The sequence below is a fragment of the Neomonachus schauinslandi genome, chromosome 7 (genome assembly GCF_002201575.2).
Source record: "Neomonachus schauinslandi chromosome 7, ASM220157v2, whole genome shotgun sequence".
Classification (NCBI taxonomy): domain Eukaryota; kingdom Metazoa; phylum Chordata; class Mammalia; order Carnivora; family Phocidae; genus Neomonachus; species Neomonachus schauinslandi.
The window spans coordinates 36113258-36130423 of NC_058409.1; the positions used below are offsets into that span (position 1 = coordinate 36113258).

General features: G+C 38.7%; 1 protein-coding gene across 1 annotated transcript in view; it reads right to left on the reverse strand.

The window, feature by feature from the left end:
- Window positions 1–17166, reverse strand: part of LARS1 (leucyl-tRNA synthetase 1) — a 73683-nt gene that overhangs the window by 31396 nt on the left and 25121 nt on the right. Inside the window, 11 exon segments of the mRNA XM_021702068.2 lie at window positions 1810–2022; window positions 2370–2413; window positions 2415–2509; window positions 2911–2993; window positions 3091–3156; window positions 3250–3335; window positions 8299–8376; window positions 11495–11635; window positions 12429–12482; window positions 16451–16527; window positions 16614–16701. Of these exon segments, the coding sequence (XP_021557743.1) occupies window positions 1810–2022; window positions 2370–2413; window positions 2415–2509; window positions 2911–2993; window positions 3091–3156; window positions 3250–3335; window positions 8299–8376; window positions 11495–11635; window positions 12429–12482; window positions 16451–16527; window positions 16614–16701 (1025 nt within the window).

The window sequence follows — 17166 nt, forward strand, 5'->3', positions numbered from 1 at the left end:
GAAGAAATCATAAGAAAGCAGTGGCAGGGATTACCTATGGGAAGTAGAGTGATGTGGGGGCAAGGGTCAAAGTTCCCTTTTTACTTTTTTCTTTTATGACCTGTTCGAATTTTTGAACTATGTATGTACCACTCATTCATTCTAGCAATGAGATTATGCAAGGATAGTGGTTGGGAAAAAGAGTCCTGAGCCAGACTGCATCCTTATTCTGCCATTGCTGGGTAACTCAGGGTGAATATTTGAGTTCTCTATGCCTCAGTAAGGTTCCTTGTCTGTAAAACGAGGATATTATAGACCTTCCTCGAAAAGTTGTAATGAAAATTAAATGAGTTGTTGTGATTAGAACAGTGCCTGGTGTTACTGATCATTATGACTTATAAGTACCTGATGTTATTACTTACCTATAATTTGTAAAGTCTAATACATGTCAAAAACTTGATGCAAAGGGATGAAGCCTCAACCATATTACCAACAAGTACTTCTGAGATATCCAATTTCTCCGAAAATACATTTTAAACAATAACAACAAAGGAATCAGATAACAAGAACCACATCGGATTTATTTTATTCCTCTACTTTGAAATCTTCCTTTTACTCTTTTTTTTTTTTTTTAAAGATTTTATTTATTTATTCATGAGAGACAGAGGCAGAGGGAGAAGCAGGCTCCCCGTGGAGCAGGGAGCCCGATGCGGGACTCGATCCCAGGACCCTGGGATCATGACCTGAGCCGAAGGCAGACGCTTAACCGACTGAGCCACCCAGGCGTCCCTCTTCCTTTTACTCTTGAGAAAGAAAATGTAATCTCATTCTAAATACAGGAAGTCACGGGCGCCTGGGTGGCTCAGTCGTTAAGCGTCTGCCTTCGGCTCAGGTCATGATCCCAGGGTCCTGGGATCGAGTCCCACATCGGGCTCCCCGCTTGGCGGGAAGCCTGCTTCTCCCTCTCCCACTCCCCCTGCTAGTGTTCCTGCTCTCGCTGTCTCTCTCTGTGTCAAATAAATAAAATCTTAAAAAAAAAAAATAAATAAATAAATAAATAAATAAATAAATACAGGAAGTCACATGAAATTGTTTTGGTGATAGGAAATGAAATTTGAACAGAGGGAGGGGTCTATTTTATAGGCTACTTGAGAGACTGGAAGGAAAGGCACAGAGACATATCTGGGTCAAGAGGGAAGATGATAGAAGGATTACTTTTGAGCACACAGGATTAAAAATGCTGCTTAGATGCAGACTCTAGTCAAAATACCACTACCAGGGACTCCTGGGTGGCTCAGTCAATTAGGTGTCCAACTCTTGGTTTTGGCTCAGGTCATGATCTTAGGCATCTCGTGGGATCGAACGCTGTGTCAGGCTCCATGCTGGATGTGGAGCCTGTTTAACATTCTTTCACGTCCTCTACCTCTGCCCCTCCCCTCCATGCTCTCTCAAAAAAAAAAAAAAAGAAAGAAAAAAAAAGAATACCGTTACCAACTAATGCTATAACCTTGGGGCTCTGAGCTCTAAAGGGATGTTTCCTTCCAATTCTAATGTTCTAGGCTCTGTCTTAAATCACCTTTATTTCTGTACCTAAGAGGTCAGAGTCACAAAACAGGTGAAATAAAGTACTGAAAGGCTGTCAAGGTATGAAATGTGACGTGCTTTGGTGAGCCCAAAGTAAGTATGAGGATTTCTAGATGTAACAGATAGGAGAAGGTGTGCTTTCTGCTTCAGTATACATTTAACAGAAGAAAAAGAAGGCTACTGGCAAACCTAACTATACCCTGCATAGTAACTTCTACAGCCTTCTACAGCCTTTTTAGCACTCACCTTTGTTCTGGCCACATAGCCACATGATTATAAAGGTAATATGAAAGATGATTTGGAACAAGATCCTTGCCAGACACTCGGAGATCCACAGGATACCAGAACTCAAATTCCTGCTTTAACTGATCTAATTTTTCCTTTGGGATCTGAGTCTTAGGAAATGGAGCCTCCCTGAAGAAAACATAATCCCAAACCTCCTTGGTCATCTCTTGCGGTCTGTGTTAAAAAAAAACAAACAACAACAAAATATATAGGTAATTTCTTTGAAAGAATTAATATTTTCATCTAATCATTAAGTAGGAATCTCTCTCTTAATATAGTTACACTAACAAATGATGACAATAGACTCAGATAAGAATGAAGAATGGTAACAACAGGAGAGGGGCTATTTATTACTTTTTCTCAGTGTAGCAGCAAAAAAAACGAAAACATCGTAACAAAATTCTGCTAAATGAATTCTTATGAAAACTAAATAATAAAAAAAAAGAACTTTCAGTGTGTAAATCAAAAGATCATATCTCTTGCTAACAAACTATACTCCTTTGCCTCATCCATTTACCAACCTGATGCCCAGCGGAGACTCTGTCTGTCCACGCAAGTTCCCCCCCCTGCAGCAGGTGTGCAACTGTGTAAAATGCCATGTAAATAGTGGAATCAGAGAGGGATTCGATCAGCCACTGCTCATCCCAGGGCAGACGAGTACCTGCAAGATAAAAAGAAAAAAATCAATGCATGAGGAACTCAAGAGACACTTCATCTAGAGAATCCACATTTTCAAAGCATATAGCATTTACAAAGCTCCTTATTTTAAGAAGGTCTTAAATGTGCTTGAATACTTAATAAAAGAGACTGGTAAATAAAAAACCAAATGGCTAAAGCACTAGAAACTTTCTTTAAAAAAAAAATCCATAAAGTTATATGGGTCATACTTCTACCACCAGGTAGATGGTAGGGCATCACCTCCTAGTTCCCTTCACCCTCTAACTGAAGCCTCTCACCTCCAATTCAGAAAAATAATACAAAAGAGGGAGAAAAGTTAAAAGTGCTAATTTGCCATGTAATTGGCAAAGTCATTCAAACAGAAGAATTTGAAGTATACATTACCTAAACCGTAAGTTCTTGAGCAAGCATGCTCTTGTAGCCAACCTAAGGTAGCTTCAAAATTCCTCCTGGTCTCCTCACAGAACCTGGAGAGAGTAAAAGATAAAGTGTCTTCCTTCACATTCAGTATCTTCCACATTTCTCATCTCCTCTCCCTTCCCTCATCACTTTTTCCCTTCTTACGTTTCCAGTCCCTTCAAGCACTGGGATGTCTGTTTTTTCCAGTTCTCTTCTCCATAATCCAAGTACCTTGGGAGTGAAAAGATTGATTAAAAAAAAAATAAAAGTCAAAAGGATAAGTAAAGTAACTGAAGGAAATTTCTTTCTGTAAGAGAGACTAACCACTGATCACACAGGGCCACGACACATTCATCTGAAGATCTGGACATAACTTGCTTCTCTGGTTCCATGTAAATAAATGCATCTCCCTAAACAAAAGCAAAAATATACCAGATATTAAGTCAATCTCTATTCCTCAGGGATAATAAAAACAACTTAAAAAAATGTTGGGGCGCCTGAGTGGCTCAGATGGTTAAGTGTCTGCCTTCGGCTCAGGTCATGATCCCAGGGTCCTGGGATGGAGCCCCACATCGGGCTCCCTGCTTAGTGGGGGGCCTGCTTCTCCCCCTCCCTCTGCTTCTCCTTCTGCTCGTGTTCTCTATCTCTGTGTCTCGAATGAACAAATTAAAAAAATCTTAAAAAAAAAAAATGTTACACCACCCATAACCCAAACCCCACATGTTCGTTATGTCTTCCCTCTTCCCAGTAGAAGTTATCTGCCTTTCTTTCTATACAACATTTGCTTTTGAAAAGGTGAGCATCTTTGTCAACAGATCATCTTTCCTATATTAGATTATTCCTTTTCAGTAGAATGTAAAAGATGTTCAATAGTTTCTAATTCTGTGGTCTGAAGGTCAGACTGCCTATGGAAGCCTTTTATCCTTGTTAGAATAAAAACATAAAAAATTATGAAATTAGGGCGCCTGGGTGGCTCAGTTGGTTAAGCGACTGCCTTCAGCTCAGGTCATGATCCTGGAGTCCCGGGATCGAGTCCCGCATCGGGCTCCCTGCTCGGCAGGGAGTCTGCTTCTCCCTCTGACCCTCCTCCGTCTCATGCTCTCTGTATCTCATTCTCTCTGTCTCAAATAAATAAATAAAAAATCTTAAAAAAAAAAATTATGAAATTAAATGCATGGAACCACTGCTTTTAAAAAAACAGATGCACAAAAATTAAACATGGAAAATATTGTTGCTAAATATTTATAGTGTCATGAAAAATGCCCCCTAGGGGTGCCTGGGTGGCTCAGTCGTTAAGCAACTGTCTTCAGCTCAGGTCGTGATCCCAGGGTCCTGGGATCGAGCCCTGCGTCGGGCTCCCTGCTCGGCGGAGAGCCTGCTTCTCCCTCTCCCACTCCCTCTCTCACTGTGTCTCTCTCTGTCAAATAAATAAAATCTTAAAAAAAAAAAAAAAAAGCCCACTATAAAACTAACCATGAATTTAATTATTTATCAACTATAAATATCTCTTAACATATTATGGTCCCAAACTTATCAGGCTATTTTTAAAAAATAAATCCAACATTGTTATTCATAAAATGATTCCTTTTTCTGTGTTTTTAATGTAATTCTTCAAACTGTTAAATAGCTAGGACTTTGGTTTAAAGACGGTAAATTAAAAACAGACATTTAACTCTACTGCCTCTCAAAATTTCAACAAAATGACAGCAAAGAGGGCTTTTCTTTTTTCTGACAGCATGAACTTACAGAGACAAAACAATAGGACAAAAAATAATATCAATCAAATTTTCGAAACTAAAAAACAGGACATTTAGCAGGCTGAAGAAAGCTAGCTGAATCCTAAACCAGCAGCAGAGAAGGTGAAAAGCCATCCAATTTGCATTACAGAACCTCCAAAAAACTCAACAATTTGTGGTACAAGATAGTTCTGGAAGCGGAGGCAACATGAGGCTGAAAGTAAGGGGACTAACTGAAGTTTTTAAAGAAGAGGTTAGAACCCCAGATACCCTAATCCCACACTATACAGATTTGCAACTGCCCCTCCCTATGCCAGCAGAACAATGAAGGTGTATTTTTTTGGAGAGGATGAGAGAATAACTCAACCAACTAAGTTGAGGCTATGGGTATCACATTGGGAATAAATGAATTAACTGGAAAGTCAGCACACTGGGGATTGGTATTCCCCTAGCAATCTTTTCAACTCCCAGAATGCTCAGTTAGCTTAGCTCTTTTAAGCCAGAAACTGGAAGACTCTTTTGGAAGGAATCTAACAAATCCAAGAAGCTCTAACTAATATCAAGGCTAACATAAAGGCTTCCCCAAGGGAACTCTCTTACACTGTTGGTGGGAATGCAAGTTGGTACAGCCACTTTGGAGAAAACAGTGTGGAGGTTCCTCAAAAAATTAAAAATAGAGGTACCCTATGACCCAGCAATTGCACTCCTGGGTATTTACCCCAAAGACACAGATGTAGTGAAAAGAAGGGCCAAATGCACCCCAACGTTCATAGCAGCAATGTCCACAACAGCCAAACTGTGGAAAGAGCCAAGATGCCCTTCAACAGACGAATGGATAAAGAAGATGTGGCCATATATACAATGGAATATTACTCAGCCATCAGAAAGGATGAATACCCACCATTTGCATCGACATGGATAGAACTGGAGGAGATTATGCTAAGTGAAATAAGTCAAGCAGAGAAAGTCAATTATCATATGGTTTCACTTATTTGTGGAACATAAGGAATAGCATGGAGGACATTAGGAGAAGGGAAAAATGAAGGGGGCGAAATCGAGGGGGAGAAGAACCATGGGAAACTATAGACTCTGAGAAACAAACTGAGGATTTTAGAGGGGAGGGGGGGTGGGCGGATGGGTTAGCCCGGTGATGGGTATTAAGGAGGGCACGTATTGCATGGAGCACTGGGTGTTATACACAAACAATGAATCATGGAACACTACATCAAAAACTAATGATGTACTGTATGGTGACTAACATAATAAAAAAAAAAGAAATTAAAAAAAAAAAAGGATTCCCCAAGACCCAAACAGCCCTTCTATTTTTTTTTTTCCCAAACAGCCCTTCTAGATCTCCCCCAGTGAAGCCCTACTCACATGCAAAAAGATCCTGATCACCTTTTTGTACCTACTCTTAAATATCAACAACCTTTCTCAGAGAAATAAGAGATTAAGATTTCACATCCATGAAACAGGAGTAGCATCCCATAAAAAAGGATCAATCAGATAGCAAGAATAAGCTCTTAAACTGGCCCTGAGTTGGTAATTTCAAAGGTGGATAACAGGTATATAGGAATTCGTCATACTACTCTCCACTTTTTATAAATTTGAATTTTCCATACCAAGAAAAAAACTTTTCCACATGCTCAGAAATAGCAGATATAAAAAACACAGAGTTAACAAACAAAACCTTATAGGGAGAAAAAGTTGAGAACTCTCCCAGAAAGAAAAGGACTTCCAGAATCAAGAGAACCAATATCTGAATAATTAGAATTCAGAAAAAGAAAATAAAGAACAGAAAGAGATAAACAATCAAAAAAGTCAAGAAATTTTCCCAAAATTAAAGCAAATTAAGTCTCCAAACTGAAGGAATCCACCAAGCACCCACAAAAATTAATAAAAATTGACCTACACCAAGGTAAATCATGAAATTTCAGAATATTGGGAAGAAAAAGAAGATTCTAGAAGCTTCCAGAGGAAGGGAAAAAACAGGCCATTCACAAAAAATCAGTTATTACCAAAATGGTTTTGGACTTCTCAGCAACATTACTGAAACAGAACACCAGGGGTAATGTCCATTAAATTCAACAGCAAAATTACTTTCAATCTAGAATTCTGTCCCCAACCTATCAAGTATGAAGACAGACTAAAGATATTTCAGACATGGAAGCTCGCAAAAATTTACCTTCCAGGTACCCTTTTTCAGGAAAGCCACTAGAAGAAGAGCTTCACCAAAATGAGAGAGTAAATAATAAAGCAGCAGCAATGGGATCAAGGAAACAACAGCTCCAACTCAAGAGAAACAAAGGAAATTCTTAGTAATAGTGGAGAAAGATCCCAGATGACATTTGTGCACCAGGACAGTAAGCAACTAGTCCAGATTAAAATAGGACAGAAGGCTCTGGGAGAACTTTCTCCAAGAGGGAACCGATAGCATATTGATGTGTGAAAGTATTAAGAGAAGAAATAAACAGTTAGGGCAGAGTTTGGGGATGGAGTATTGATATATTTTAAAGGAAGGAAAAAAAAAAAGACAATTACTAACGCCAGGGGAAAATGAAAGCTGGGAAGAAAAGTTCTCATTGTACACTTCATTGTGGATCAGTGATGCCTCTAAAATGTACATTTTTGTAGTACTGCTCTCACAAGTTATAATACACCTATGCTAGGAAGACAGGAGGTAGAAAAGTATACACAAATGGTGAGGTTAGAAAGAAAGACACAGTTATAAGGAAGAGTTAAATCTTGATTTTCTACAGTAGGAAGTCAATAGCTAATGCCTAAAACTGAAAAACAAAATTCAGAAATTGTACTAGCATTTAGATTATAGATCTGTAAGAGATAGAGGTTAATATTAAAAGAAGCAATTGAAACAGTTAAAAGTAAGCCTGTTCAAGGAAGAGAAACTTAAGACAATGTGGAAGGATGGAGAGGAAACTGCTGGTTTTTTATTTTAATAAGCTTTACAGACCACTGTCTCTCTGTACTAAGGCCATATACAACTGTCAGAAATCAAAATTTAATTTAAAAACTAATTAAGCAGCACAAAAGAAAAAAAGTTTCAACAAAAATGAAGACAGAGGGGGAAGAAAAACAATGAAGTAAAAAGTAAAGCACTACACAAAGAGAACTGTAACTACCAGTATCTTAAATGGCCGCTGCCAGGAAGCATCATTAAAGTTCTCTGTTTGTGCTTTGCACATGCCAACTTTATAGCACTACACTCATCAACATTACAGGTGGGATGTTCAAGTTAAATGAATTGCTAAATAAGTCTCCTATTTTCTGCCACAAAATTATTTATCTTTAATTCAGCTCCAGGTTCTGTTACAGAACTCACCACTAATTAACAGTGAAGTCTATTAACTAAAAGGTTTTCTCCTAGGGGCACCTGGGTGGCTTAGTCGTTAAGCGTCTGCCTTCGGCTCGGGTCATGATCCCAGGGTCCTGGGATCGAGCCCCGCATCGGGCTCCCTGCTCGGCGGGGGGCCTGCTTCTCCCTCACCCTCTGCCTCTGCTTGTGTCCCTCTCTCACTGTGTCTCTCTCTGTCAAATAAATAAATAAAATCTTAAAAAAAAAAAGATACTAAAATGTTTTTCTCCTAAACCAGCCTTCAGAGGATAGCCTATCACATACAGTGTCAATCATCTTTTTCTGAATAGTCTTCTTTACATCTTGGACCTTCTGTCCTTTAAATCCATCCACCAACATTACCTAAAAGAATGAGAAGTGGGGGGAAAAAAACAGACAAAACAATTAAAATTTGCTTTGTGTTCCCTCCAAACTTTTTCCTAACTGAATTTACTTCCATCTGCAACCAAGATATTTTTAGTGTGAAATTTATCACATTTATAATCTTAAGTTTTTATTTTGCCATAGCTTAGACAACTAATATTTACAACACATTTGTTTTTCTTTTGGTAAAACTACGATAGCTACCATGAACATGATTAGGAAGGAACCCTCACTTCCCACTTCTCAGATTTCCATGTGGAGAGAATTTCAATATGCTCACTCACCTCATTCCTGAAGGCTTTGGGAAAATGAACTGAGTGCATGCCGCTCAGCCCCATTTAGACTTCTGTTTCCAACTCTGCCTGTTGCCAGCGAGCATTTTCCTTTGCTTGGCCATGTGATAAACCTAGCCCTTACAGGAAGGCCTGTTTTCCAACTCTGCCTTTTATGTAGTGAGGAAATTTAATTCTAGGGCCAAGTATTAGCTTGCCCATTGTTGTCACAGATCTAAGCCACATAATCCCTTCTAGCTGATGTTCTGATCTTCAGCTATGTGACTCCTGTTTCTCTCTGAAATAGCTTCTATCTTAAATGGAAAAGACACAAGTTCTTTTTTGACCCTCCAAACCCTCTACCATGCCAAAATGCTTTATTATCTATTTAATTCATCATTATAAAATTATACTTATTGATCATCACAGTACAGCGGTTAAGAGCATAAATCTTAGGGGCACCTGGGTGGCTCAGTCGGTTGAGTGTCTGACTCTTGATTTCGGCTCAGGTTCTGATCTCATGGTTGTGAGACTGAGCCCCGCCTCGGGCTCTGTGCTACATGTGGAGCCTGCTTAAGATTCTCTCTCTCCCTCTCCCTCTGCTCCTGCCCCCACCCCACTTGCACACGCCCGTACTCACTCTCTCTCAAATAAATAAATAAATAAATAAGCAAGCAGGCACAAATCCTAGAGCCAAGCTGCCCAGTGTGAGTACCAGTTCTGCCACTGGCTACCTATCTGGCTGATCTTAAGTTACTTAATATCTTTGTACTTCTTTTTTTTTTTTTTTTTTTTAAAGATTTTATTTATTTATTTGAGACAGAGAGAATGAGAGAGAGAGAGCACATGAGAGGGGGGAGGGTCAGAGGCAGAAGCAGGCTCCCCGCCGAGCAGGGAGCCCGATGCGGAACTCGATCCCGGGACTCCAGGATCATGACCCGAGCCGAAGGCAGTCGCTTAACCAACTGAGCCACCCAGGCGCCCTATCTTTGTACTTCTATTTCCTCATCTATAAAATGGAATACTGCCTACTTCACAAGGTTATTTTTTTTTTTTTAAAAGATTTTATTTATTTACTTATTCATGAGAGACAGAGAGAGAGGGGCAGAGGGAGAAGCAGGCTCCCAAGGAGCAGAGAGTCCGATGCGGGACTTGATCCCAGGACCCTGGGATCATGACCTGAGCTGAAGGCAGACGCTTAACCATCTGAGCCACCCAGGCGCCCTTCACAAGGTTATTTTGAGATTTAAATAAGTTAACATGTAAGTGCTATATAAGTGGTGGCTTTTATTATCACCCAAAATGTGTAAGTTACTTAAAAAAAGATATATAACCAATTGTTGATTATCTAGAAAAATGAGAGTAAAGGTAAAAATAAAGAATTCTCATTCATGGCCTTAAAAAATCTTCATTTCAACCTCAAGTCATAGCAACTTGGCTGGATTTTTACTTTCTCTAGCTTAGTCTTCTTTCCATGGAAATGTAAGCCACATTAACATATGCACAATTAAGGAGAAAAGAGAGGTTTAAAACATGTTTTTGTGCTCACCTGACATTTAGTATGCATTAGTAAGTAAATTAATGAACTGAATAAAATTGCTAATTTAAAATATGAACTCCTCAATTAAAAGAGCAAAAGAAGGAACCAGGTATTGTCCATGCAATAAATCTATGGAATTTACTGCAAAATAATATGAACCTTAAATAATCTTCTCAGTAAACTCATTTCTTAGAGATTCCTAGAGGGCACAAAAATATAATTTCTATAAATGCTATCGGATAAAAAATAGATTAAAAAAAGAAATCTAGGGGGCCTGGGTGGCTCAGATGGTTGGGCGTCTGCCTTCGGCTCGGGTCATGATCTCAGGGTCCTAGGATCGAGTCCCGCATCGGGTTCCCTGCTCAGTGCAGAGCCTGCTTCTCCCTCTCCCTCTGCCACTCCCTCTGCTTGTGCTCTTCTGTCTATCTCTCTGTCGGATAAATAAATAAAATCTTTAAAAAAAAAAAGAAAAAAGAAAAAAGAAATCTGGAAGAGTACCTGGGTGGCTCAGTCGTTAGGTGTCTGCCTTTGGCTCAGGTCATGATCATGGGGTCCTGGGATCGAGCCCCAAGTTGGGCTCCCTGCTCAGAGGGGAGCCTGCTTCTCCCTCTCCCTCTGCCCCTACCCCTGCTTGTGCTCTGTCTCTCCTCTCTCTCTCTCAATTAAATAAAAATCTTTAAAATAGGGCGCCTGGGTGGCTCAGTCGTTAAGTGTCTGCCTTCGGCTCAGGTCATGATCCCAGGGTCCTGGGATCGAGTCCCACATCAGGCTCCCTGCTCGGCAGGAAGCCTGTTTCTCCCTCTCCCACTCCCCCTGCTTGTGTTCCTGCTCTCGCTATCTCTCTCTCTCTGTCAAATAAATAAATAAAATCTTAAAAAAAAAAAAAATCTTTAAAATAAATAAATAATAGGGCGCCTGGGTGGCTCAGTCATTAAGCGTCTGCCTTCGGCTCAGGTCATGATCCCAGGGTCCTGGGATCGAGCCCCACATCGGGCTCCCTGCTCAGCGGGAAACCTGCTTCTCCTTCTCCCACTCCCCCTGCTTGTGTTTCCTCTCTCACTGTGTCTCTGTCAAATAAATAAATAAAATCTTTAAAAATAAATAAATAAATAAAATAAAATAAAAATAAAATAAATAAATAATAAAAAAAGAAATCTGGAAACAGAAGAACACAGTCTCATTAATCTCTCTCAAATCAGTATATAGTTGAAACTATCGTGAATTTTTCTATTTTTTTTCTAAATCACTGAAAAAATTAGAGTAAAACTAAAAAATTATTACTTACACCATCATAAAACCCTTTTAGATATAACTTCTCCTTTGCTTCTGCAAGTTTTTCTTGGTCATTCTGGCTTTGAACTTTCAAATCATCACAAACGGTTACAGCAGAAAGATTTCCAAAACCTGGGATTTCAATGATTGGCACCTGCAAAGAACAGCAATGTTGGGAACTTATTCACACTGAATGAACATAAAAACAGCCCCATGGGGCATAATCCTCTCGCCTCTACTGTCCAATGAAGCCATTTCAGATTTTATGTATCATTACAGAAGCAACACTCATCAGGCAATCACAGTGACTAACATCCAGATGTGAATTTGTCTTCCTATTCTCCTCCATAGGAACTATCCAAATTCTCTGCACCAACCCCCAAATTGTCCCTCCCTCACTACAGAACACACCTTCTCTAGCTCACAACCCCACACTGGCATATAATTAACTAAATAATAAATAGTGAAACTAGGAAAATGATGTAAACAACTTAAATTAAATTTATGGATGGTCTTATTTCTGGTTTATGATAAGTCTTCTAGATTCTTCATGAAAGTTATTTGCTAGGGATTAAAATTTTTTTCTTCTCCAGGCATTAATATGAAACATAACCATTCATGACTTAAATGGCAAAATTTTGTCTTTAGAAGCTTGGAAACAGGCCGGCCATAGTAGCAAAATAAGCATCTATAAAATTGGTGATGCTAAGAAAGTCGTTTGTTCCAGAATTACAGGTGCCGGGCGCTAAGAAAATGCTTATTGTTGGTCTTTCTCTCACTCTTAACTGACAGCAGATACCAAATTAAAGTAAGTAAACTCTTATGCAAACTCCCTCTCATTTTTACATTCACCAATTATTCAATTTTTTTACAAGGAAAATGTTAGCTCTTTTTTTTTCACTGATAAAGAGATGGGTATGGATATTCTGAGTCACCTATGTACTCACCGGCTCAAATGGCAAGACCATGTCATCTCTAATTCCATACTTTGCTCGTAAGGCCTGCAAAAAAATTTTGTAAATTAACACTCATGATTAGCACTTTACCAGCATAATCATTGAGAGAACCAACACCAAAACTTTTTTAAATTCTTTGTTCTCCTCTCCATATTTTTTTAAAATTTCACTAAAGGGCGCCTGGGTGGCTCAGATGGTTAAGCGTCTGCCTTCGGCTCAAGTCATGATCCCAGCGTCCTGGGATCAAGTCCCACATCGAGCTCCCTGCTCCTTGGGAGTCTGCTTCTCCCTCTGCCTCTCTCTCTTCTCTCTGTCTCTCATGAATAAATAAATAAAATCTTAAAAAAAATAAAAAATAAATAAAATTTCACTAAATATCTCAAGAAGGGACCTATGACTTTTAAAAACTCAACTGTTTAAGTTAGAGTGAATGGCTTAAATGATGAAAAATAGTATGCCAAAAGCAAAAATTCGCACACATACTCACACACACACACCCCCCCCAATGAAAATGAGTTTCATATCCTAGGTTGCAATGAAAATGTGAATATCAGAAAACTTTTTTTAAAGTTTTATGAAACCCATCAAAACAGATTTTAAAAAGATCCTATCAACAGATGCAAGAAAAGCATTTGACAAAAACCAACACCCATTTATGATAAAAACTCTTAATAAACAGAAATAGATGCAGACCTTCTAAACTTGATAAAGACTATCTGCAAAAAATCTACAACTACCATCATACTTAATGATGAGAAACTCAAAGCTTTCCCACTAAGATCAGGTATGAGGCAAGGATGTCCCCTCTCACCACTTTTCAGTATCGTTCTGAATGTCCTTGCTAAAGCAGTAAGAATAGAAAATAAAAAGTATACAGATTGGGAAGGGAGACATAAAGCTGTCTTTGTTCACAGATGGAAGGAACATCTATATAGAAAATCCAAAAGAATCAAGGAAAAAAACTCCTGGAACTAATAAACAATTATAGCAAGGTTGCAAGATACACAGTTAATTATACAGAAGTTAACTGCATTCCAATGTACTAAGAATGAACAAATGGAAGTCAAAATTAAAAATAAAGTAACATTTATATTAGCACCCCCCAAAATCAAATACTTAGGTACAAAAGTAACAATATATACATAAGATCTATACCAGAAAAACAAAAAACTCTGTGAAAAGAATCAGAAAACTAAATAAGGGGTGTCTGGATGGCTCAGTCATTAAGCATCTGCCTTCGGCTCAGGTCATGATCCCAGGGTCCTGGGATCGAGCCTTGCAACAGGCTCCCTGCTCAGCAGTGGGCCTGTTTCTCCCTCTCCCACTCCCCCTGCTTGTGTTCCCTCTCTCGCTGTCTCTCTCTCTGTCAAATAAATAAATAAAATCTTTAAAAAAAAAAAACAACCTAGGGACGCCTGGGTGGCTCAGTCATTAAGCGTCTGCCTTCGGCTCAGGTCACGATCCCAGGGTCCTGGGATCGAGCCCCGCATCGGGCTCCCTGTTCTGCGGGAAGCCTGCTCCTCCCTCTCCCACTCCCCCTGCTTGTGTTCCCTCTCTCGCTGTGTCTCTCTCTGTCAAATAAATAAAATCTTTAAAAAAATAAAATAAAATAAAATAAAATAAATAAAAAAAAACCAACCTAAATAAATGGACAGATACTTCATGTTCATGGACTGGAAGAGTCAGTATTGTCAAGATGTCAATTCTTCCCAACTTACCTACAGATTTAATGTAATCTCAACTGAAATCCCATCAAGTTATTTTATGAATATCAACAAATTGATTGCAAAGTTTACACAGAGAGGCAAAAGACCCAAAATAGTCAACTCAATATTGAAGAACAAAATTGGCTTCTGGCTTCTAGACTTCCTATAAAATTACAGTAATCAACACAGTGTGGTACTAAGAAAGGAAGAGACAAATAGTTCAGTGGAACAACACAGAGGCCAGAAATAGACCCCAAAAATATAGTCAATTGATCTTTGATAAAGGAGCAAACGCAATACAGTAATTCAAAGACAGTCTTTTCAACAAATGTTATTGGAACAACTGGACATTCACATGCAAAAAAAAAATGAATCTAGACACAGACCTTATATTGTCACAAAAAATAACTCAAAATGGATCACAGACCTAGATGTAAAACACAAAACTATAAAATTCCTAGAAGAAAATGTAGGTGAAAACTTAAATGACCATGGGTACGGTGGTGCCTTTTTAGATACAACATCAAAGACACAATCCATGAAAGAAATAATAAGCTGAATATCATTAAAATTAAAAGCTGCTCTACAAAAGACAGGATCAGGAATTAAAATAAAAGACAAGCCAAAGATCAGGAAAAAATATTTGCAAAAGACACATCTGATAAAGGACTATTATCCAAAATATACACAGAATTCTCAAAACTGAATCATAAGAAAACAAACAATCCAGGTCGCCTAGGTGGCTCAGGTTAAGTGTCTGCCTTTGGCTCAGGTCATGATCTCAGGGTCCTGGGATTGAGCCCCACATCAGGCTCCCTGCTCAGTGGAGAATCTGCTTCTCCCTCACCCTCTGCCCCTCCCCCCACACACACTTGTGTGTGCGTGCACTCATGCACTTTCTCTAAGAAACAAAATCTTAAAAAAAAAACAATCTGATTTTTTAATGAGCCAAAGACTTTAACAGACACACCTCAACAAAAGAAGATACATAGCTGGCAAATAAGCATATGAAAAGACCACATCATGTCATCAGGAAAATGCAAACTAAAACAACAAAGAGATATCACTACACACCCATTACAATGGACAAAATCTGGTACAATGACAACACCAGATGCTAGTGAGGATGTGGAGCAACAAGAACTCTTATACACTGCTGGTGGGAATGCAAAACACTACAGCCACTTTGGAACACAGTTGGGTGGCTAAATATATTCTTACCATAGGACCCAGCAATCACACAACTTCGTATTTACCCAAAGGAGCTAAAAACTTATGTCTACACAAAAACCTGCAAATGGATGTATACAGCAGCTTTATTCATAATTACCAGTGCTTATTAGCAACCAAGAGGTCCTTCAGAAAGTGAATGGATAAACTATGGTACATCCAGGTAGAAAGAAAATGAGCAATCAAGCTATGAAAAGACACAGAGAAACCTTAGATGCATATGAGTAGTTGAAAGAAGCCAATCTGAGAAAGCTACACACTGTATGATTCCAACTACATGTCATTCCAGAAAAGGTAAAACTGTGGAGACCGTAAAAAGATCAGTGATTGCCAGGGGTCACAGGGGAGAGAGATGACAGAAAGACCACATGGGATTTTTAAGGCAATGAAAATACTCTATGATATTACAATGATGAATCTGTGTCATTATACAGCTGTCAAAACCCAAAGAATATACACCACCAAGAGTGAACCCTAAGGTAAACTACGGACTTTGGTGGATTATGATGTGTCAATGCAGGTTCATCATGGTAACAAATGCACCCCTCTGGTGGGGATTTTGATAATGGAGGAGGCTGTGCACATGTGGGGGCAGGGAGTAAATGGGAAATCTCTATACCTTCCTCTCAATTTTACTGTAAACCTAAAACTGCTCTGAAAGTCTTTTAAAAAAAGATTCTATGAAATATTATACTTAAAATACAAAACAAAGGAAAATACATAAACATCAAGAAAGAAGGCAGAGATAATAGTTCAAAGATACATGATAGCTTTTTAGCCTAATTTCATAGTTCAGTGGTACCTAATTAGATGATTAAGAAGAAATAAGAAGGGCGCCTGGGTGGCTCAGTCGGTTAAGCGACTGCCTTCGGCTCAGGTCATGATCCTGGAGTCCCGGGATCGAGTCCCGCATCGGGTTCCCTGCTCAGCGGGGAGTCTGCTTCTCCCTCTGACCTTCCTCCCTCTCGTGCTCTCTGTCTCTCATTCTCTCTCTCGCAAATAAATAAATAAATAAAATCTTTAAAAAAAAAAAAAAAAAAAAAAGAAGAAATAAGAACATGAAACTCAGATACTCACTTGCTTTTTCTTCAGATCTCTGAGGGCAGCAAAATCATCGGGGGAGTCAGAAGGAACACTTGTGACCACACCAGTGCCTTATAAAAGAAAGTGTGGAATTAATTAATACAACCAGAATGCAATTACCAAAGTATTTCTAGAAAGAAAGAAAGAAACTCCCTACCTTTATCCTCCTTAATGGTGAGCATTGGAAGAACATAAATCACCTTATTAGATGTTAAAGGTGCAGAAAGTGATGCACCAAGAATTTCCTGCGCGACAAAAAGATCAGCATAAAGGTGAAAAAACTTATTTTAACCATTGAAATTTAAAACAGTGTTAATATTTTTAAGCCCTGAGAAGCTAGTATTTAAAAATAAATGAAGTAAAACAAAATACATTTTTTATACATACTAGACTACAAATAGTTGTAAATAATTATGATACCCAAATGTAATGTGGTAAGGTTGTGAGGCAGTTAGTACACTAATATATTGCTTGTGACAGTGTACTCCTTGAGGAAAACAATATAGGAACCATAGCAAGAGACACAAAAATGTTCACACAACCTGGACCCAGCAATCCAATCCTAGAAATTAACCTCAAAGGAAAAAATAACTTTTTTTCTTTGAGAAGTCTGCCCAATGCTGTGTTAACTACAACAGCAAAACCTGGAGACAGCTAAAACTTTAAAGAATAGAAAATCATTTAACAAAATGAGATACCAACAAAATAAA